The 21,734-nt window shown below is 48.3% G+C and overlaps 1 protein-coding gene across 2 annotated transcripts in view; it reads left to right on the forward strand.

The window, feature by feature from the left end:
* FUBP3 (far upstream element binding protein 3) overlaps positions 1-19,747 on the forward strand; it is a 61,868-nt gene extending 42,121 nt beyond the window's left edge. For both annotated transcript variants that reach the window (XM_063144548.1, XM_063144549.1), the window contains 6 exons: positions 4,976-5,136; positions 6,358-6,431; positions 7,789-7,865; positions 10,197-10,268; positions 12,807-12,934; positions 18,171-19,747. In XM_063144548.1, the coding sequence (XP_063000618.1) occupies positions 4,976-5,136; positions 6,358-6,431; positions 7,789-7,865; positions 10,197-10,268; positions 12,807-12,934; positions 18,171-18,179 (521 nt within the window). In that variant the 3' untranslated portion in view covers positions 18,180-19,747. The remainder of the gene's footprint in view (positions 1-4,975; positions 5,137-6,357; positions 6,432-7,788; positions 7,866-10,196; positions 10,269-12,806; positions 12,935-18,170) is intronic.
* The last annotated feature ends 1,987 nt before the right edge of the window (positions 19,748-21,734 follow it).

The following is a 21,734-nucleotide window of genomic DNA, read 5'->3' on the forward strand; positions in this document are numbered from 1 at the left end:
GTTACCTAGGGAGGTCATGGGGTCTCCCACACTAGAGACCTTCAGGAGGCAGCTGGACAACCATCTGTCAGGGATGCTTTAAGGTGGATTCCTGCACTGAGCAGGGGTTGGACTCGATGGCCTTATAGGCCCCTTCCAACTCTACCATTCTATGATTCTATATGAGTGCCTGTGTACCACTGCTGTGTCCCCAAAGGCAGAAGCATGCCTGAGACCGTAAAATGTCCCCCCTCCGTGTATTTTTCACTGCACGCCTCAACGTCTGGCTGGCTTACTGAAACCGCTCGGCTGTCCTCCTCCCCACCCGACGCGCCCACCTTACCCTGAGAGCTGGGCAGCGGCTAAGAGCCGCTCTCCTTGTGTAAGAGGGTATTGAGTGTGAGCTTCGCAGGGCAGCCGTACAATGGTCAAGTGCTCCCTCTGCGTGCCAGCACTCAGAGACAGACGGCGGCCGCCTCCCTGGGCCCCTGCCGGATTTCCATGATAAACGCGACGCTCTTGACAGATAACGCGGCCGGCCCCACTCTTGTCAACACAGCCTTTTAGCGCCGTTTGATTAATTGCTTTACAATTTCGCGCCCAGCTGTGGGGGCCCCTGTTCGAGCGCCTCTGCCCCCCATCAGGGGGGAGAATGGAAGGCTCCCGTTGAATGACGCTCTGCAGACAGGCGCCATGTGCTAAGCGGATGGCCTTGTTTGTGGAAGGGGGCGAACGTCTTCTGGTTTCGGGCAAGTCTAAATCGGAGGGTCTGGCTGCGCTGTCGGTCCAGGCGGTGACGGATGTAAGGCTTCCCGGCCGGAGGCAATGTCCGGTAGGGTTTCCTTGTGCCGCAAAAAACCGCAGCACGTCGTTTTGGGCTGGAGAAAGCAGCCAAACAAAAGTTCGGAGTGTTCCTGCCACGGGGGAACAGTCCCTCCGTTGAAAGGATTACAGCCTGTGTCCAGCCAGATTTGCAGAGTCTTAAGAGGACGGGTGTACTGATTTGGAGGTGGGGTGGGTGGATGCACGGAGTGGGGAGGGGAAGAGCCCCGCAACCTTTTTCCTGAACAAGCCCTTTGTTCAAATTAACGCGGAGTGGCACATGCAAGAACGATGGGGTAAATAGGTAATTATCAGTCCCTCTTTCGTCCTTGAGGAAATGACTCGCATGTGAGATTCTTTTGAAAGCCGTACGAGGGGCCAAAGGTCCTACCACCGAGATTTCGCTCCCAAGGCCAGTGCGCGGACGTCTCCAGGCCGAGAGAGAAAACGCTACACGTCTTCCTTCGCAAGCCTTGTTTGAAGTTAAAGAGGATAATCGTCCGTCTTCTCCTACCTGCTCTCTGACACCTTGTCAAGGAGGGCGACTTATTTCAAAGCCTGACTCATCTGTGACATTTAGAGTGTACATCTTAATTGTCGGGCTGCATATCACTACTGCAATAGCTTTCTTTACTCCTCCCAAATGCAGAATAATATTTCTTTGCCGGTTGGGTTTAGCACTGCCTCCTTAGTATCACGTTAGTACTAATTTTACTCTGCTGGTAATAATTAATGACAGATGGGGTCGTTCTGTTTCTGAGCCATGTCAGTTTCGCATGATTCGATCGTGCAACGGTTCCATCCCGGTTTCCACGTCGGTCTGTGTTCTTAAACAGCTGCGTGCGAATTTGCAGTTATTTTTCTATGCAACTCTCCCTGGCTGCATGTTCTTGTATGCAGATTTTCAGCCGAGAACGACACCGCAAAATTTGGAGACCTGTGCAATCCAAAGGGTTACCTGTGTTCCTACCTGCGTATTAGACCAGAAAGTCACAGTTCAGACAGTTTGCTTAAAAATGCAACCCAATGAAATTATCCCCACCTTTCGTAGTCACAAGACAAATACCGATGCAGCGATATATTATAGTGCGTTGTAAGCCTTTTAAAACGCGCCATGTAATTTTCACATTTACATAACTGGGTTATTTCGGCTATTTCTTTATTTACGACGGTTCTCCTGGCTTAGGACTAGGACTCCCTGATGAGCGGCCTCTTTATATGTGCCTGCCCAAATATTAGGACACAGGTGAGCAGAAACTAGATGAGAATGGGTAGATTTCTGGAAGGATTGCCCTTTATACAAATCTATGGTGAGACCACACTTAGAAGACTGTGTACAGTTCTGGTCACTACCTTTAAAAAAAAAGGATATTGCAGAACTAGAAAAAGAGCAGAAAAGGGCAATCATCATTTTTCCTATATCTTTCTTTCTGTAATATAAAGGCCCTTCCCTCTGGCTATAGATGTCCATCATTCAAAAACCTGCTCTTTTTTGGGCTGGATGGATCCCACCTGCCCACCCGGCTTGGCTTGCATTTGCAGGCTTTCCCCAAAATCCAAGAATTTCCTACGAGAGGAGGGGGTGGTTCTCTCAATATAAATTTGCGCAGATTAAGCAAATGGCAGCTGTGACTTGCGCGAATTTCTGTTGAGAACCCACCCACCCGGAAAACGCGCAAGCTGTCCCAGCTCAATGGAGATTGAGCCGGGTCAGCAAGCCTAAGTCTGGGGTGGTGGGTGTTGAGCTGATGAAAGTTTGGCAGGCTTCACACACACACACACACCATTCCTCTGACATCCCTACCTCTGGGACAGCAGAGAACAAGCTTTCGGCCTCTTCTTTGTACCGGCATGTCCCCCTCGAGGCTAAACGTCCCATGTAGAACACGCTCATGATGTCATTGAACAGTGCCACTTCAGACTGCTTCTGCGGTTAAATGACAATACTTATTCTCTCTTCCCCGCCCCCCAATGTATGCGCACAAAACGTGCGTGCCAATGAGAGGGCCAGGCTGCCGTCTCTTCCTTGCCACGGTGGTTTTCAAAATTCGGCGTTCTTCAAACTATATTGGGGAAGCGTTCCCTTGTGTAATCTCCCCATTGGGAATCAGAAATGGTGCCGTCCAGGACGCTTTTATCGCTGGGCCCTGAGTTGTCTTCGGTCCGATCCGGTTCCATCTCGGACTGGAAAGCAGCAGCGGTTTCCTTCTGAACCAGGAGGAGATGCGCGTTGGAGGGATGTCCGTGGGACGCTCTTCGGTGGCACCTTTGAGCATCTCTCAAATGGCTGGCGGAAAGTTTGGCCGATGGAGCAGGCGGCCACAGATGCTCAACGAATCGGTTTTGCCCGGCTCAATCACCAATTCGCCGCCTTGGTCTACGGCTGGTGGCCTTATCCAGGACCGGGGGGGGGGGGGGGGGTCACGCAGATTGTGCCTTCGCCTCCCCTTTTGTCGCTGCTCCAGCGAAACTAACCTCCACCCTTGTGTGAAATTACAACAGAAAGAATCGAGCCATTGTAGTTGCTGGGGAAGCCTTTGTTAAGCAAATTTCATTAAGAGACTGAGACCCTCCGGGGCGTATGTGGGTGTCTTTCCTTCCCTTTGGCTGCTTAGTCAAACTAAACTTTCATTAGTTTTGGTCCACCCCAGTACAAGCCGCTCCTGTTCTGCTCTTTTTACCGGACTTGGCCTCATCGGGTTTCTCATTCGTGGCAGGCGCGACACCCCCTCCTCCACTTCTCTGATATCGAAGACCTCTTTTGGGGGTCATCTCCAGACGAACCTGTGTACTGGAAGGCGGGGAGTTCTGCCCATTTCCCCCTGCTGATCAGACAGATATATGGTTACACCGTTCATCTTTGGAGAACGTGTCCCCAAATAAGATCAAAGAAAACTGGTAGTTTAGTCTTATTGGTGCCAGTAGAGATCCATCCTGGTTGTTACTGTGTTTATAAAGATCTTGGGACCAAGCAAGAAATTACGTCTCCCAGCAAAACATCTAATGTTACATTATTGAATGCGCCCTGCAAATTGAAAACTAACACTTCAAGGAGACAGATTCTAGGCCGTTTTCAGCTTGGCATGTGCATGTGTGTGAAATATTTAAATATATCTTGCCTTTTTAGTAAACCTCCCAAAGTGACTAATAGAATTAACATTTAAAGCCCTAAACGGCTTGGGGCCAGGCTATCTGAAGGGACGCCTCCTCCCATATGTACCTGCCCGGACCCTAAGGTCATCCTCAGGGGTCCTTCTCCGTGAGCCCCTGCCAAAGGAATTGAGGCAAGTGGCTACCAGAAGCAGGGCCTTCTCTGCTGTGGCACCCCAGCTGTGGAATGAGCTCCCTAAAGAGATGGGCCTGCCCCTACGCTATACTCTTTTCGACGCCAAGTGAAGACCTTTTTATTTTCTCAGTATTTTAACAGTTTGTCATCTTAAGTCTTTTAACTTTGCTGTTTTAAATCTGTATTTTAAGTCTGTATAACTCTCTACATTGCTGCTCGGTTTTATCCTGGTTGTGCTTTTAAATTGTACTTTTATATTGTGTTTTTTACTGGGTTTTTTTATACTCCGAATGGTATTTGATGGTTTTTACTTTTGTGAACCGCTCAGAGAGCTTTGGCTGTTGGGTGGTATAGAAATGCAATAACAACAACAACAGCAAAAGAACCAAATTAAAACAAATTACAGCTTCAGTATCAGCAAATCATCAACCGCAATAATATTGAAAACTTACAAGCCTTAAAACGTGACATTTGTTTTATTGGGCCCGTATCCTGCCTTTCCTCCCAGGCGCTGAAAGTGCTGTGCTTGACCGTTGTCCCCATTTCATTTTCACGACAACCCTGTGAGGCGGGTTGAGCTGAGAGTTGGTGACCGGCCTTCCCCTAGCCTTGCGTCCTCCAGATGTGTTGGTTTGCAGCACCAATAATTAAGAGAGGTGCACTCCCGCACATCTGGCGTTGCCCCGAATTGTCGAAGTCTGGAATAAGATCAGAATTGCATTTGTTGACCTTGGCCGGGAGTGGGTGGGGGCTGACATCTGCCCCCAGGACATCATGTGTGCCATGATACGTAGGCCCAGTCTGCATCGTTGGGTCTCTGCCCATGATGATAAGATCTGGTCAAGTTGTATCCTTAATTTTTTCTCTCTCCCCTTTGCTGTCTTGCAGGTGGAGAGAACATCAAGAGCATAAACCAGCAGTCTGGAGCCCACGTGGAACTTCAAAGAAACCCACCCCCCAACACAGACCCCAATGTTCGGATATTCACCATCCGGGGCGTCCCGCAACAGATTGACCTGGCGAGACATCTCATAGACGAGAAAGTTGGTGTGAGTGCAGCCCTCTCTTATTTCTAGCACTGCCCACCTCGGAGGCCCTGGGGTGAGCTGCCGGCCCCTGCGTCACCCACCAAACAAAGCCCACAGGGTCAAAACACCACCGTGTTGCTCCATGTGCCCTTCAGAAGTTGAGTTTTTGTTGTTAGCGAAGGTGGTGGAAGGTCGGCCGAAAGGTCCGGGGTGTAGAGTTCCATCACGTGATGTAGGATATTTTTACTCATTTCACAGATGAAAAACTGTTTTGAGATAGTGTGGCCATTCAGACAATGCGCTAACCCACACTCAGAGGCTGGGTGTGGGTTGTTGAACCGTGGGTTGGTTGTTGAACCCCAGGTTAGCGTGTTGTCTGAAAGTCTGCAGGGCGGCTTAGTAACTCAGTAACTCTCAGCTCCAGCTGAGAGCCCCCTCCCTCCTGCCACCTACTGTCTCTGGAGAGGCCACCAGTGAGGGAGGAAGCAGCAGCCAGGCACCTCTCCACCGTGCCTGGGTCCAGCTCCAGCTGAGAGCCCCCTCCCTCCTGCTGTCAACTGTAACTGCTGAACTTTGCAACTAAGATTGTAGTGCCTGAATTTGCTTTCCTTTTCCCCCTCCTCCTCCTCCCTCCCAATCCCCTTTCCTTTGGTGTCATGTCTTTTAGATTGTAAGCCTGTGGGCAGGGACTGTCAAGAAATACTTTTGTAAGCCGCCGTGAGAGCCTTTTTTGGCTGAATGGCGGCATAAAAATCCTTAAATAAATAAATAAGGTGGCTTGTTGACTACCCTGAACCTGGGTTCTCAAGTTGGGCTGTGCACCACTTCGATTCCGGGTCTGAAGGGGTCCAAAGTGCTTTGGATCATTTTGGAGTGACCCAGATGATTCAGAGACCCTGAGAGGGGTGGACAGGCTCACCTCGGTCCAGCTTATCCACTCCTCCATGCAAACTGCCATTTTTACGGAAGATGGGGGACTCTGTATTTTTGGAGATCTGATGTCACGCACAACAGTGGCTGTAAAGGTCCATTTTGCGTGTTGTCTGACCAGCCCCAGAGCATTGCCCGAAGCTAGAGTTGGAGAAACCCCAAACGTCCGACTCAACCCTTTCAGCGCACCTTACTTACATAATAACTGTTGATATCAAGTCTTCCGCAGCGCCCTGAATCTCGCCTCCCTTCTCACGTTAACCTTGCGTGGTGAACAAGAGAAGCCAATGTTTCCCGTTGTTCCTCTTCCAGGGTACCAGCCTGGGTGGACCTGGAGGTTTTGGCCAGAGCCCTTTCAGCCAACCGCCTGCTACACCTCATCAAAAGTAAGTTGTCTCGCTTGCCGTGGCGTTAGACGTTGGATGCTGTTTTCCGAACTTGGGTTTGGCTTGTAGGGCTGATAGCAGAACAGTCGTTCGTGATGCTTTAAAGACGACGAAGGAAGTTCCTTGCCCGCACAGGAACCGTTTTACCATCAAGGTCTTGATGGTCTCGGTTGAAAGCTACATGGCTAGGATCCGTACTCTAGCAGCGGCGGAGTGGTGGAGGCGGCGCTGAAATGAAACTTGATCTGAACTTGGAAATCTTGCGATTGAAATGTCATTAGAATCTTGACCTCCACATTCTCCAGTTTCGGGGGCTGTCGAAACAGGTGTTTTTATCACCGGATATAATACCGAAATGTAGTAATGCTATTGCACGTCTGCTGTCAAGATATATATTGCCACCTGGGGGTGGGGAATGATTGGGTGAAGCCGCTGATATGAATTATCAAATATTTCCACGTCCAGAGAATATTCATTGCCAGAATTCGGAGGATAACACTTCTGCCTTCAGATTCACTTTAGCTCTCTGTCTGTCATATTTGGGGGGGTCTCTTCACAAGGATAAACCCAGCACCCCTGCTTCTTCTTACAGTGACTCGGTTGGCGTTGAAGCTAGTGTGGATCAACTGCTTGCATTTATTTTATTTATTACATATTTATTGCATTTGTATGCCGCCCCAGAGTCGAAGCTCTCTGGGTGGTTTACATAGGATGAAAACATTTAAACAGTATAAAATGTGCTATTTCCAGTATCCGAGGCAGTAAGCCTGTGTGCACCAGTTGCTGGGGAACATGGGTGGGAGGGTGCTGTGGCACCATGTCCTGCTGTGTTGGCCCTTGGCTGATGGCTGTGTGAACCAGAGTGCTGGACTAGATGGACCCTAGGTCTGATCCAGCAAGGCTCTTCTGATGTTCTTAAAAATTTAAAACCACAAAAACATACAATTTTAAACCACAAAAACATACAAAAACAAACCCAGGCTCTCTGGGCATTTTACAGTTAAAGCCTTTGTACACAAAAATCGAGATTTAAAACTTTAAAAACGTCAAACGTCATTGCCAGAATTCAGAGGATCACACTTCAGCCTTCAGATTCACTTTAGCTCTCTGTCTGTCATAATTGGGGGGGAATAAGTTACAGTCCAGGGAAAGCTTATCTAAAAAGATACGTTTTCAGGAGGCGGTTGAAGGATGTTAGATTTTTTTCCGCCTCCCGAACCGCGTTAAGCAACGTGGTCCCTTTCGACTCCTGGGGTCAACACTCAGCACGTTGGTGAACATTGGTACCAACACAAGGGCAACAGGTGGGCAGCTCCGTTTCACACCTGTACGTCACTAACGGTCTTGTTATTCGCAGCGGTCCTCAGGCGTTCATGACGCAGGGTTGGGGTGGCACCTACCAAACGTGGCAGCAACCCGGGCAGCAGGTTCCAAGTAAGTGTTTCCGAATCCTTGAGCTTGTTGGGGGAGGGGGTCTTTACTGTGTGCAGCCGCACGAAAGCCCTCCAGATTTGGATGGCTTTAAAAGGGGGGTTGGATCTATTCCTGAAGGAGAAGGCTATCCGTGGCTGCTAGTCCTAATGGCTCCAGTATCCGAGGCAGTAAGCCTGCATGCACCAGTTTCTGGAGGACATGGGTGGGAGAGTGCTGTTGCATCATGTCCTGCTTGTGGGTGCCTGGCTGACGGCTGGTTGGCCGCTGTGTGAACAGAGTGCTGGATTAGATGGACCCTTGGTCTGATCCAGCAGGGCTCTTCTGATGTTCTTATATTGGGGCAGCGTTTCCCCTAAATTGCACAGGGTATGTGGGCTGTGTGTGTGTGATCCTGAGCTGTTACACCCTTTCTGACGCCTTACCCAGCAAGTTCAGGGCTCAGACGAGATTTGAACCAGCAACTCCGTGACTCAGTCCATGACTCGCTTTCTCAACCGCTACATTTAGGCCAGCTCTCTGGACTGAGACGGTAGCATTGGTGCAACCAGCGACCAGCTACTTTTCCTGTCTGTCTGCAAAACCTTAAACCCCAGCCCTTGGCCTGTAACCTGTTGCCTTTTGCTTGGCTAGACGTCTCCTCCTGAGCACCAGGGAACGCCACCGCTTGGCTTCTTTTCTTTCTGCTTCTCCACCGTTCATGTCCATCCTCCCGCAGCCATTGCACACCGCTTCTTTTCATCTTCACGTTGTTGCAGAGTGCACCCCAAACGTCAGCCTCTTTCTCCACCCCTGCTCTTCCCTGGCTATGGACCACTCTAGTTTCTTACCATTTCTGCAGAAACCGACCCATTTTGGCTTCTCCCTCTCCCTCCGCCCAATAACGTCGGTGTCATAACACTGAGACGGAGTCTCTTTTGGTGCCGTGCTCCAAATTAAGGGCATGCGCTCCTTCTTCCCCTCTTCCGCCACCCCCCCTGTGCCCCCCCCCTTCCACATGTCCCCTAGACTTTAATTACTTCCCCACCTTCAATCAGTTGAAAACACTCTTGCCTTGAGACACAAGGCTTTTCAGCGCATCCTTTCAGCCTCCTGCGGACTTTTAATTCTTCTTGGAAGAAAAGTCATTCAAGGGAGCCCTTTGACATGAGTCGGGGAGCCGTCAAGCTGGCCCTGACCTTTGCAAGCTCAGTTCCTGACTTCTCGCTTTGGTCAAATCCTTTTAACTGCTGCCCTTCAGCCTCCCATGTTAGGACTTCGCTGACCTGCTCGGTTCTCTCTCCCCACCCCCCTCCCCTTTAACACTTTCAGTGTCTTGTCTCTCTTCGCCATCAGGACATCCAAACCACACACACACACACCCAAAAAAACCCTCTGTTGCAATGAGCCAGGGTGTTTTTTTAAATGATCAGAAGGTGACATTTTTGCCTTCTATCAAAGGTCTTTCTACTCTTACATTTTCGTTGACCCTGTTCAGACGACATGCTAAGCCATGGTGGGTAAGCGCTTTTGAGCTCAAAATTATGGCTGAGTGTGGCGTGTGAACCATGACTTAGTGTGCCGTGTGAACCATTCCTAACCATGGTGGCTACATAACCACGGTTCAAACACGCCCACTAATCATTTACTGCAAAACAGTTAACGGCCTAACCATGGCTTGGTGCGTTGTCTGGACAGGCCCACTGTGGTTCGCTTCCCCCACACACCCTTTAAAAAGAACTCTCAGATGCCTCTTGATGGTACCTTCCATTTCAGAAGTGTGGGTGAGCTGGGGCCATTGTTCTGGAAATATGCCGGTCCAGAGCCATGCAGAACTGGTCCTCTGGAGATTTTGGCCTGACCTCTCCTGCCAGCCTCTATTTCTTCATCGAGCAATTGATAATGCAGGATTATATAGCAGAACTTGACTGCAAAGCAGAAAGGGGAAGGAACTGAGGGTGAAGAAGATGTCTAGAAACATACAGGAAGTGGGAACAACCGTCCCTGGGAGTTCTATATCAGGAACGTGGTTGCTTTCCCTTCCTTCTCAACCTTTGAAGTGTAAAGAAAACTACTTGGTTCTATCAAGAACCCCTCGCTTTTCTTCTAAACGCTTTTCTTCCCTTTCTTTTCTGCGCCCTCCCATTTTTCTCCTGAGCCTAGCACAGAGCAAGGGAGCCATGGGAGGCTTCGGCTTCCCATGGCCCCCGTCGGAAAGGAGTCCAAGGGACTAGCGTCGTTTAGGGAGGGAGAGGGGCGCTTCTTGCCTACCTCTCAGGGACCACGTGTGTTCAGCCAGAAAAACATCTCGCCACTCCTCATGCATCTTCTTGTTCCCCACGTTGTCTTGTTCAGGTCAACAAACCCAGCAGCAGAACAGCCAACCGGATTACAGCAAGGCATGGGAAGACTATTACAAGAAACAGAGTGAGTTGAACCCGGGGGGGGCGGTGCGTGTGCTTCGTAGCTAGCTTTCCCGGAACGGGGAAAGACCAGTAGCTAGTTTTCCCGGAACGGGGAGAGACCAGCTTAGCATCCCAACCTCCCCACCCCACTGAGAGCTACCCACAGATTATTTTGCTGTGGACGTCACTTCTTCACCTCCCTCTATTTGCTGGTTGGGGGGCAGGGGGAGCCGGGCCAAAGGGCGCCTCCTCTTTGCTGAACCCAGAAATCCAGGTTCTGTTGTTTAGAATAAAATGGGTCTGCGTGTGGCGCAGAACGGTAAAGCAGCAGTTTCTGCAGCTGAAACTCTCCCCATGGCCTGAGTTCGATCCCAGCGGAAGCTGGTTCTCAGGCAGCCGGCTCGGGTCGACTCAGCCTTCCATCCTTCCGAGGTCGGTAAAATGAGTACCCAGCTAGCTGGGAGAAAGGTAACCATGGCCGGGGAAGGCAACGGCAAACCACCCCACTACAAAGTCTGCCAAGAAAACGTCAGCGACAGCAGGCGTCCCTCTGGGAGTCAGCAATGACTCAAGTGCTTGCATGAGAGGTGCCTTGCCTTGCCTTGCCTTGCCTTTTCCACATTTCCTTCATATATATTTTTTCTCCCTTACCCACCCACCCTGCCAGTACTCGAGCATTTTTGGTCCAACTTCTTGGTGGACCAGTGGCGGTGTGGGGTGAAGGACAGTGAGTAAAGTTAAAAGGAATATTGTGAAGTTCTAGGGATGGATAGACAGTGGAGGGGGCGTTGAGGAAGAATTAGGGCCCATAAGAAACCAAACGCTCAGGCAAAGTTCCACACTTTTGTATAATAGGAGACGTCCGTTCATTTTGTATGACTGGGTATTTGTTTTTTTAAAAATCGGGGATGATACTAGTGTTGCCTGTCAGATGGCAGCGTGGAAATTTGGGTACAGGTTTGAGAAGGTCTCCCTGGCAGACCACCTCAATGGCCTTGTTCTGGCACAAACGCCCCCCCCCCCCCAAAAAAAAAGATTTGCTGCCTTAAAGGCATCTTGTAGCAACTTCCCCTACCTAGTAAAGTTTTACATAAAATGCTCCAAACTTTCCACGCACTTATTCAGGCATTTCCTGGAAGGCACGTACTCTTGTCTTGACAGATATCCGGCAGATTGTACGAGCGGGATCTGGTTGAATTCCGCCATCTGAAAGGTTCCCTGCACGTGGCAAGCTAGACTCTTTTTGCTTTGCACAGCAGGGACACTTTTGTCCGTGTGTTAAAGCTTGTTCTTCCCTTCAGCTCCAGGCTGTCAACTATTATTGCTCTTCTTCTACGCAGGCGTGATGCTCAATCATGGTTTGTTTTTCCCTAACCATGGTTAGGCGTGGCTCCTTCTAATAGCGAACTCGGTTGAGCCGTGCCAACGGCTTTTGGACTCGAAACAGGCCCCAACCGCAAACCAGAGGGAGGCATTTGCATACTCGGGGGAATCCTGAGATATGCAGGACTACAAAAGAACTTATAAATAGCCCCCACAGACACCCCTGCATGCATGTACTCGTGGCAGGGGAGAATGGAAGGGAGGAACATGTTACCCAGGACAGCATGGCAGTCAGTGGAACCCACACACCATTCCCTCTGCTTCTCTGAACCCCCCCACAGCTGGCCATGTCTGGCTGGCTGAACATAAAGAGCACTCCTGAAGCCGTGGGGATGGTTGAGCACAGGACCGCTTCCCAAAACAACTCACCTGCTGTTCTCCAGCAGAGAGCTGCAGCGACAGCAAGGAGGTAGAGGAAGCGGACAGCCAGCGGGGAAAGACTTGTAACCTTCAGAGCATTCGTAGTGAATGGCTAGGGCTTAAAGGGTGGTATCCAGCTGCGTCGTCCCATTAGCGCAAAAGACATTGTTCTAGCGCATCAAAGTTCTGAACTGTGCGCAAGGGAAGAATCCAACTCGTTTGCGCATAGCGGTTTGGCATTCTGCCTGTGCAACCTGTCGTGCGAGTGCTTAGCACCTTTGTGCAACCCCTCGTGCAACGGAAGGCTTCAGCAGAGCTCCCCCAGCGCCGTTTGGGTTCGCTTAATGTCACCCTTGGATCCTGCCCAAACGGACGAGGGCTTCTTCGAAATACAAGCCCTGTTTGGTCGCGGGCCCTCGCAACTGAATACCGCAACCACGCCGAAGGGTTGGCCGCCGACCAGAATACGAACCCATGGTTTGGCAAACCACGGCCGGTGCTAACCGGGGGTTGAGGCCTTGCTTTTGCGCCAGGCAAACCCTCATTAATGCCGTCTCCAGCGCCTCTCTGCTTCCAAGGCGACAACGGCCACATTCCACAAGGGCGGAGCTTAGCGCTGCCAGCCAAACCGTGGTTGTGTGACCAGCGCTTGGGACCTTAAACAGAGCGATGGCAGCCCGCCGTGGCTGAGCGTTGCCTGCCCGGCTGGGGCCCTGAATTTGGAAGGGTTGGTGGCTACATTCCTGCTTCTTCTCATTTCCTTCTCCTGACACGTGGCTCTGTGTGTGTGTGCGTGTGTTGTCTCCTCCTCCTCCAGGTCACGCTGCCACGGCTGCTTCCCAAGCCAGCTCCCAGCCCGATTACACGATGGCCTGGGCAGAGTATTACAGACAGCAGGCTGCTTATTACGGGCAGACATTAGGGCAAGCTCAGGCCCACAGCCAGGTGGGTAAGCCTTCTCTCTGCTACCTCCGCATCGTAGCCCTCTTCTGGGACGGCCATTTCTTGCCTCGTTCAGCCACATGTCCGTTCATCCAGGGATGGGCAGTACAGCGCCTGGGGGGGGGGAGGTATCCATTGCCCCCATGGGGTAGCACCCCCTGTTAGTCCTACTTCGAGTAGACCCATTGAAACGACTGGGACTGAAGTTAGTCGTGATTAACTCAAGTCCCTTTCATTTCAGTGGGTCTGCTATAAGGCTATGCTTGGATGCTACCCTCGGCCACTGCCCCCCTCGGCCAGGGAAATGCCCCTGCTGACAGCCGTGTGCTTTATTTTTAAGCACATTAAAGCCCGACATGGTTTGGATCCAGGCTACCTGCGGGATTGCCTTCTCCCGTACAATCTGCCCTGCGCACTCAGGTCCTCTGGGAAGAATCTACTTCAGTCTGCCAAAATTAGGCTGACAAGTATTACCCAGAGGACCTTTTCTTCTGCCGCTCCCAATTTGTGGAATGGTTTACCGGGAGAGAGTCATCAACTTAACAGTCTTCCGGAATTTATACGCTTCCGGTCGGAATTCAGGGTGTTGGTAATGACGTTTAAAGCCCTAAACGGCTTGGGACCTCGATACTTGAGAGAGCGCCTCTCCTTATATCTGCCTGCCCAAGACCTGAGATCTGTTGGAGGAGCCCTTCTCCGCATCCCACCAATGCAACATATACGTTATGATGGGACAAGGGAGAGGGCTTTCTCTGTGGTGGCCCCCCGACTGTGGAACGCCCTCCCCTTGGAGGCCCGATTGGCGCCAACGTTGATTGCATTTCGACGCCAAGTAAAAACATGGCTTTTTAACAAAGCCCTTGATGGTTAAACTCACTGGCGCATTGTTTTAACGGTTTTAACTGCATCTATTGCTTTTAAATTCTATATGGTTTTAACTTGGATTATGGTTTAATTTGTGTTTAACTCTGCAGATTTATTGTTTTATACTGTACGTTTTTATCTGTACGCTGCCCTGAGATCTTAGTGATATAGGGCGGGATAGAAATATTTTAAATAAATAAATCAATAAATAAAATAAAGACTGATCTCTTCCGGCAGGCCTACCCAGTTGAATTTTAAATTCACCTTTTAATAATGTGCTGCTTTTAATGATGTATTGGTTTTCAATGTTTTAATTAGTTATATGATGTTGGCATTTGTGTTGCGTACCCTGCCTCGATCCAGAGGGAGAGGCGGGTAACAAATAAAGTAGTAGTAGTAGTAGTAGTAGTAGTAAAATAACTGGGGGCCAGTGCTTTGAAGTGCTCAAAAAACTCCAAAAAGAAAGGATAAGGCCACATTACCACTGCCTGATAAATGCAACAGGAAACTCGAGGAAGGTCAACGAAGCCGCGAGTTGCCACCGTTTCAGGCACACTGGGTCGATAAGAGCATTAGAAGAGCCGGGCTGGATTAGGCCAAAGGCCTCTCTAGTCTAACATTCTGTTCTCAGGGCAGCCAGCCGACGTCCAGTCCCAGAAGAAGGACGTGAGTTTCAGTAGTAGCCTCCTGCTCCTGTCCAGTAACTGGTACTGCCTGGAAGTAATATATCGTTGTCATGACTAGTGGCTATTGATGGCCTTATTCTCCATTGCTTACGTTGGTGGCCGTCACCACATCTTGCCGAAGCCAATGCCGTCATTTGACTATTTGCTGCGTGAAATACTTCCTTTAACCCAGTGGTTCTTAACCTTTTTTGAGTCACGGAGGACCCCTTTGAAAATCTGGTGAAAGCTATGGACCCCCTCCCTAGAAAAATGCACATAAGCACATAAACACAACTTTGCATGCAGCGAATATACTTTATTTGATTGAAAATTGATTGCCTCATACAGTGTGTGACATACACATAGTATGAATAAATTTATTTGACTTTCACCGTGAAAGCCCGTCCCCCTGAAGCCCGTCCATGGACCCCAGGTTAAGAACCCCTTCTTGGCTCTTCCTCCAAAGAAGCGTATGCATGGTTCCCTTCACCCCCAACACCTTGGAGTTCGATAATGTTTTTTGTATTATTTAATTATTATGTTTATTATTATTTCATTGAACAATACAAGCTGAAAACGTAACTCACACCAAGTATGAATAACCTATCGCCCATGACCTGCGTTAGAGCGGTATCGATATTCTATAGGTCTAAACTTCCTCTTGAGGCCTTACTGATCCAGGTTTCGTTAGGGATGATTGATTGATTCCAGATGATTATATGTGATTGTGGAGGTTTCAATTGCTCCACACCCCGTTACTCTGGTTGACTAAAGAAATCCAGGGTTACCAGCATGTGCAAAAGTCATCATCGGTTGCATTATTGCACACAGGCCTTCGTTCTTTGCTTAATTTTTCTAGTAAGAATATTCCAAAGTCTCTTTTCCCAGCTTTCAATTGACGGTCTGCTTGTAGATTTCCAAGCTGACGTGATTTCTATACTTGTCGCAGTCCAGGAAAGGATATGAATAAACCATTATGCAGTAAATGCTTGTTGGCTCCCACAAAGACGGACAGTAGTTCTACATCTGCTGTTTTACCGATGTCCTGATACGTAACTTTTTTTTTTTTTGCCAAACAAAATATCTCTCCTCCCAGAATCTCTCTATAGCCAGGTCTACACCAGGCTGGATAGAATACTTTGAAAACGGTTTGATACGGAATGTGGAATCATAGACTCATAGAATTGTAGAGTTGGAAGGGGCCTACAAGGCCATCGAGTCCAACCCCCTGCTCAATGCAGGAATCCACCTTAAAGCATCCCTGACAGATGGTTGTCTAGCTGCCTCTTGAAGGCCTTTAGTGTGGAAAGCCCACTAGAGTAACTGGTTCCATTGCTGTACTGCTCTAACAGTCAGGAAGTTTTTCCTGATGTCCAGCTGGAATCTGGCTTCCTGTAACTTCAGCCCGTTATTCCGTGTCCTGCACTCCGGGAGGATCGAGAAGAGATCTTGGCCCTCCTCTGTGTGACAACCTTTCAAGGCGTTGAAGAGTGCTATCATGTCTCCCCTCAATCTTCTCTTCTCCAGGCTAAACATGCCCAGTTCTTTCAATCTCTCCTCATAGGGCTTTGTTTCCAGACCCCTGATCATCCTGTTTGCCCTCCTGGACCCAGACAGTTGTCAATACTGTTCTAAAGCAGCAGTATTGATCATGCCTATGACTTTGCCATCCCACCACATGTGTTGAAAGTCCCCCAATTTGGTGACGCTGAGTGGCCATGTCCAAATGCTGATTATCCAGTCAACTTCATGGCAGAGCTGAGATTTGAACCTGGGTATTTCTGGCCGCTACACCACACAGTTCATCCGCCTACCTCCATAGTAGTTTCATTTGGTGGTTGAGGCTAATTGATAGCTCTACTCCCCATGAGTTCAATTCTTTTCAAAAATTGAAACTCCTGGTGTGGAAGTCCCTCACCAAAGAATTTAGCTGAGCTGCTTCCTTCCTGTCTCTCAGGGCTAGAGAAGATTTATTTCATTTCATTTCTATCCTGCCCAATTTATTGTACCGTAGTTTTTTCCTGTTTGTCTAGGTTCAGGGTTGGGTTTTTTTGTACTTGATATATTTTTATTGTGTACATTGCCTCAAGAGTTCTTTGAGTAGAGGAGTGATCCTAGCATGTGCAATATAAGAGGCCTGTCCTATTTCCCCGAAGTTTGTTTATTTATTTAATTTATTCCACTTATATACCGCTCCCATAGCCAGGGCTTTCTGGGCGGTTTACAAAAATTCTATAATTAAGATAAAAACGAGTATATAAAATTTAAAATTCTAAAACACAGAACATACACACATAAAGCATTAAAACCGTTTAAAAAAAACTAAACATGTGGGTGGTTAAGATGTGCCGCCCTATGCCTGGGCAAAGAGGAAAGTCTTAACCTGGCGCCGGAAAGATAGCAGCGTTGGCGCCAGGCGAGCCTCGTCAGGGAGATCGTTCCACAGTCTGGGGGCCACCACCGAAAAGGCCCTGTCCCTCGTTGCCACACTCCGAGCCTCTCTCGGAGTAGGCACCCGGAGGAGGACCTTAGATGTTGGCCAACTCGGTGCTTCTAAGGCCTTAGCTAGACCAGCTATATCCCGAGGTGAACCCCAGGATTGTCCCTGTGCCTCCACATGATGCACAGGGGATCCCAGGATCAGGGAGGGATCATCCCTCCCTTGCCCCGGGCCCACTTTTTCCACGGTCTCGGGCTGAGCTCAAGACTGCGGAGCGTGTGGCCCGTTTCCGCGCGTTTACCCAACTCTGGCTTTACTCACGCGAAGCCAGGAACTGCGCCCATTGGAAGCAGGGTGAGGGGGAGCCAGGAAAGTAGGTAAAATAAAAACTCCTTACCTTTGCGCATGTGTGTTTGTGCGCTCCGTCTCCTTTAAGAAAATGTTTCAAAATGGCGGGCGCGACGCCTCTCTTCCTGAGGTCGTCGTGCCTTACATGTAAACGAGGGCGAGATTTCGCGTTAATCGCAATGCGAGGTCTCCCCTCCTCTCCCCCGGAACAAAAAGTAAGTCTAGCTAAGGCCTAAGATGAGAACCGGCCGTGATGGGTGTGAAGATCCCTTTGTTTTCACCCTACCAAATAGTATTGGGGGAAGACTGTCGCTAAATCTGGAGGCTTTCCTTCTGGGTACTAGTTGCTGGGGAAGAACTTAGCTCAATGTAAATTCGTGGAAGAGAAGGCTATCGATGGTTACTAGTCCTGACGTCTCTATCGGAAGCCGTGTGCCTTTGTACACCAGACACTGGGGGACATGGGTGGGAGGCTGCTGTTGCACCCATGTCCTGCTTGTGGGTTTTCTGTTTGGCCGTTGGTGGGCCACTCTGTGAACAGAGTGTTGGATCAGCCTTCCTCAACCTGGGGCGCTCCAGATGTGTTGGACTGCATCTCCCAGAATGCCTGGCTGGGGCATTCTGGGAGTTGTAGTCCAACACATCTGGAGCGCCCCAGGTTGAGGAAGACTGGATTAGATGAACCCTCGGTCTGATCCGGTGTGGCTCTTTTGACGTTCCGACCTTTTGGGTCCAGCCAGACTCTTCTTCCGTTCTCGAACGGTTCACACACACACACACACACACACACCGCCCTCTAAAAGTTTGGGGGGCCGTTCTGGTTGGCGAGGACCGAAATTGTGCCCTTCAAATGCGGGCCGAGGTGGTTCTAGAATTTCGCCGGAGCTTTTTAACGCTAGTTTCTCTCTCTTTCTCTCTGCAGGAGCAGTAGAACAACGTCTTTGACTCTCTCTCTCTCTCTTTTTTTTCCGTTTCTTCTCTTCTTTCTTTCTCTCTCAGAATCATTGTGGAAGCAAACCTTTTTTGTAACAGAGGTTTCTAGATTTGCAACATTTTGATGAAGACTCTTCTTTTTTTTTGTGAAACACTAGTTGTTAGGATAATCTATACTGAACTTTTTCTAAGAATCAGGAACAATTAGTAACGTGTACTAAACTTTATGGACATGCTGGGTAATTTTTTTGGGTTAATTTTTTTTTTTTTTTTGGCTTTTCGTTTCCAAATTTGTAAGGAAAAAAGAGAGGAAAAAAAAAAGTAAGTGAAACTCCGGGATACGTTGTTTTTGTTTGATTTTTGGAGAGAAACTGGTATCAAAACCTACCCCAGAGCTATGACATTTCAACAAGTGGTTTTTGTGTGATTTTTTCCCCCCCCATTCCTCCTTGTGTTTTAATTTTAAATCTTTTCTGTTGTAACAGAAAAAGGCTTGGAAGTCTTAGGTGGTATGTAACAAATTCTAAAAAAAAAAAAAAATATGAAATTTTTAAAAAACAGTATTTAAATATTCTTAAATATGTAAATTCATTAAATATTTTACTTCTAATTTCTTGTACCTTGGCTGTCTTTTTTTGATTTTATTGCATTTTTTTTTTAAAAAAAAAAGAAACTGAACTATGGTATGTATTGTAATTAATTATGTGAATTCTTTATGAAGACAGTTACTGTTTGCTGTCAGGCAAGTTATTGTGGGGGGAATTTTGTAGGGGTTGTATAATTTCTAGAGATCTAAAAGGGGTAATATAAAAACAATGTGTTAATTTTTTAGCGATACTATTTTTCTTTCCATGTCTCCATCGTTGGTTGCATTTGTGTGTCTAAGACCTCCAAGCTTGTTTAAAAACAAAAACAAAATACCTTTTGTCTATTTCAGAAATAAATACTGTTATTTTTAATATTAAGATGAAACTGCTATTAGTACCTTTAACAAACACTGTGGAACATTAAATCATATAAAATAGTAGTAACTATTTTTTAATTCCAGGGTGTGTGTTTGCTTTTTTTTTCCTCCCCATTTTTGTTCTCGTTTTGTTTTTAAGTATTTTCTTATCTTAATATTTGTCAAAAATTTACTTAGAGAAATAAAATGAAATCTAGTATTAACCACAGGTATGCGCTAAATAATTTTTTGATTTAATAAAAGGGATAATATGGTTTCCAATGTTTACTGTAGTGTTTTCTTGTACAGATAACAGTGTATTTTTAAAGGAGAAAAAAAAAACGGAAGTAAAGCTATTTTTTCTTGACATTTTTAATTGACCTGCGGGACATTCCGTTTTGAATTGTACTGAAGTTACTGTTCTAGGATCCTGTTTTTCCCCCTTATTTCTTTATAATGCTTGAAATGTCTAACTATACAGAAACACAATTGGATAATGTTGAGCATGATGTGTTTTAAACAAAAATGTTCTTTTTATTTGACTGACAGTTGCATTTTACACTCTCTCTATAATAAAAAAACGAAAAAAAGCCCACAAGGTAACTTGCGGGTTAAGTATTAAAGTGTGTTTGATCACTGCTCCTCTTCCTTTAAGGTAGTCTATAAAAGCAGCATTTAAATTTTAGCCTTGTCTCTTGTTCTAGCTTTCAAGGGGTGGTTTGCGTGTGACCAGGTTTTAAGAGCTTGTTGTAGTGCCTGGTAGCTTCGCTGTTCCCCAAGCGCGAGAGTTTTTCTTCCCTTGTGAACTCTGTTAAATGTCGTGTCGAAATCTCTCTTTGAACCATGTAGCTGCAAAGGGGGTTCTCTCTCTCTCTCTCTCTCTCTCTCTCTCTCTGTCTCCTCCCCTCGCCCAAAGTAAAGGTGTAGCCCCAAGGCGAAAGACCATCTCCGAAAGAGAAGCTTTCTAGAAGCCGGGTGGTTACAAAGCGTTCCTCTGCAGCTGTGCAAATGGTTTGACGGCGCCTCCAGACGTGAGCCGGCATCAGGCCGGTGGTACGAATCGGCTCCTCCGGCCTAGCATTCTGCTTCTGCAGTGGCCAACCAGACGCCTATGCGAAGCCCACGAGCGGGACGTGAATGCGATAGCACCCCTCCTGTTCATGGCGGCTGATTTTTCAATCTTATACTGTCTCTGATCCCAGAGGGTAACCCCTAGCCGTCTCAACCGGTAACCAGCGACAGACTTGCTTCTCCGTGACCCACTGCCCGGTGGAGGCTGGCGCCTGGGATTGTTCTGACTCAAACCCAGAGCGGACGCACCGCCCCACTCACATCGGAGCCACCAGCCCCCCCCTGCCACCAGCCCCCCATTCCCGTCTGCATCCGCCATGCCCTATCATGGTCTCCCAGATTCCTGGCACTGCAGCTCCTCCAGAAATCATTGCATCGCTGCTGTGCTGACCATGGCAGGCATCCTCCCCTCTTGCTTCACTGATATTATTCCTGCCCCCCATCTGCTAATTTTCCTATGCTTGGGACTCAATGAAATCAACTGAGATTGCCGTGTGTGCCTTTTTTTTCATTACCCACCCCGTTTGCCTCTCTCCCCCCACTTCCTCTCCACAGAGAAACTTTCCCCTAGTTTCCCGATCCCGTGACTACTTCTTCAAATCGCAACATCCACCAGCTTGCTTTTTATCGCTTTTTCACGCCCCTTACCTTGTTTACCTCTCCATCCACCCTGGCAACTGCTCTATTTTTTTTCATATATATAAAAAAAGATGACCCCATCTGCAAAAGTGGCAACTCGGAGGCTTGTTGAAAGCCGGAAGGAAAAGTGGGGGGGGGGGATATGGCATCTCTTAAATACACCTCCAGAGAATCGAGACAGGCGCATATGAAAGATGGAATGGTAAAAGCCACTTGAGCGGAGCAAGGGGAAAGGGGGTGGGCGGATTGGAAACAGGAGAGGGAGGTATAAATGCTGATGATGGCAGTGGGAATTAGAGAGGGGCGGCATTATTGAGAAGACTTCCTTCTAATTCATCTTCCAAGCTCTGTGCCAAAAGAGCATTTGGCATGTTTCTCCGGGAGCAATTGTGTGATAATGAACCCAAAGGTGTCCCTTAATTGAAGATTGAGCATTGTTGCTCCTCCGACCGAACGACGTAAATGGCGCAAGGGAGCAGCCGGGAGGATGCATTTTCTTAAATGTATCTGTAAGTACAGATGAGAGTGACTCCCTAGTGAAATACCCTTAATATGAATTATGGAAATCTACTCTCAGGCAACCTTTATTTTTCTCTGCAAACCCCCCCCCTTTCTTTTTTTTTTAATATCAAGTGGGTGTGGCCACCGACTCAACTTTGCAAAGCCCTCAAAACGGAGCCGGCCATTAGCAATGGCGCCTTGCAAAGCTGGGTTTTTCATCAGCAGTCTGGTGTCGAGGAAGAATTCTTAAGTGCTTGAAATGATACCAAATCCAGCCCATCGATTTTCATCTCTTCCCCCCCCCCCCACCCGCCTTGCCCCACCCGCATTAGAGCGGAGGCGAACTTGGCACACAGAAGCAGGCGGATGACTCCTTTGGCGGAATTGTATCATTCCATT

This window comes from Elgaria multicarinata, chromosome 19, assembly GCF_023053635.1.
Source record: "Elgaria multicarinata webbii isolate HBS135686 ecotype San Diego chromosome 19, rElgMul1.1.pri, whole genome shotgun sequence".
Classification (NCBI taxonomy): domain Eukaryota; kingdom Metazoa; phylum Chordata; class Lepidosauria; order Squamata; family Anguidae; genus Elgaria; species Elgaria multicarinata.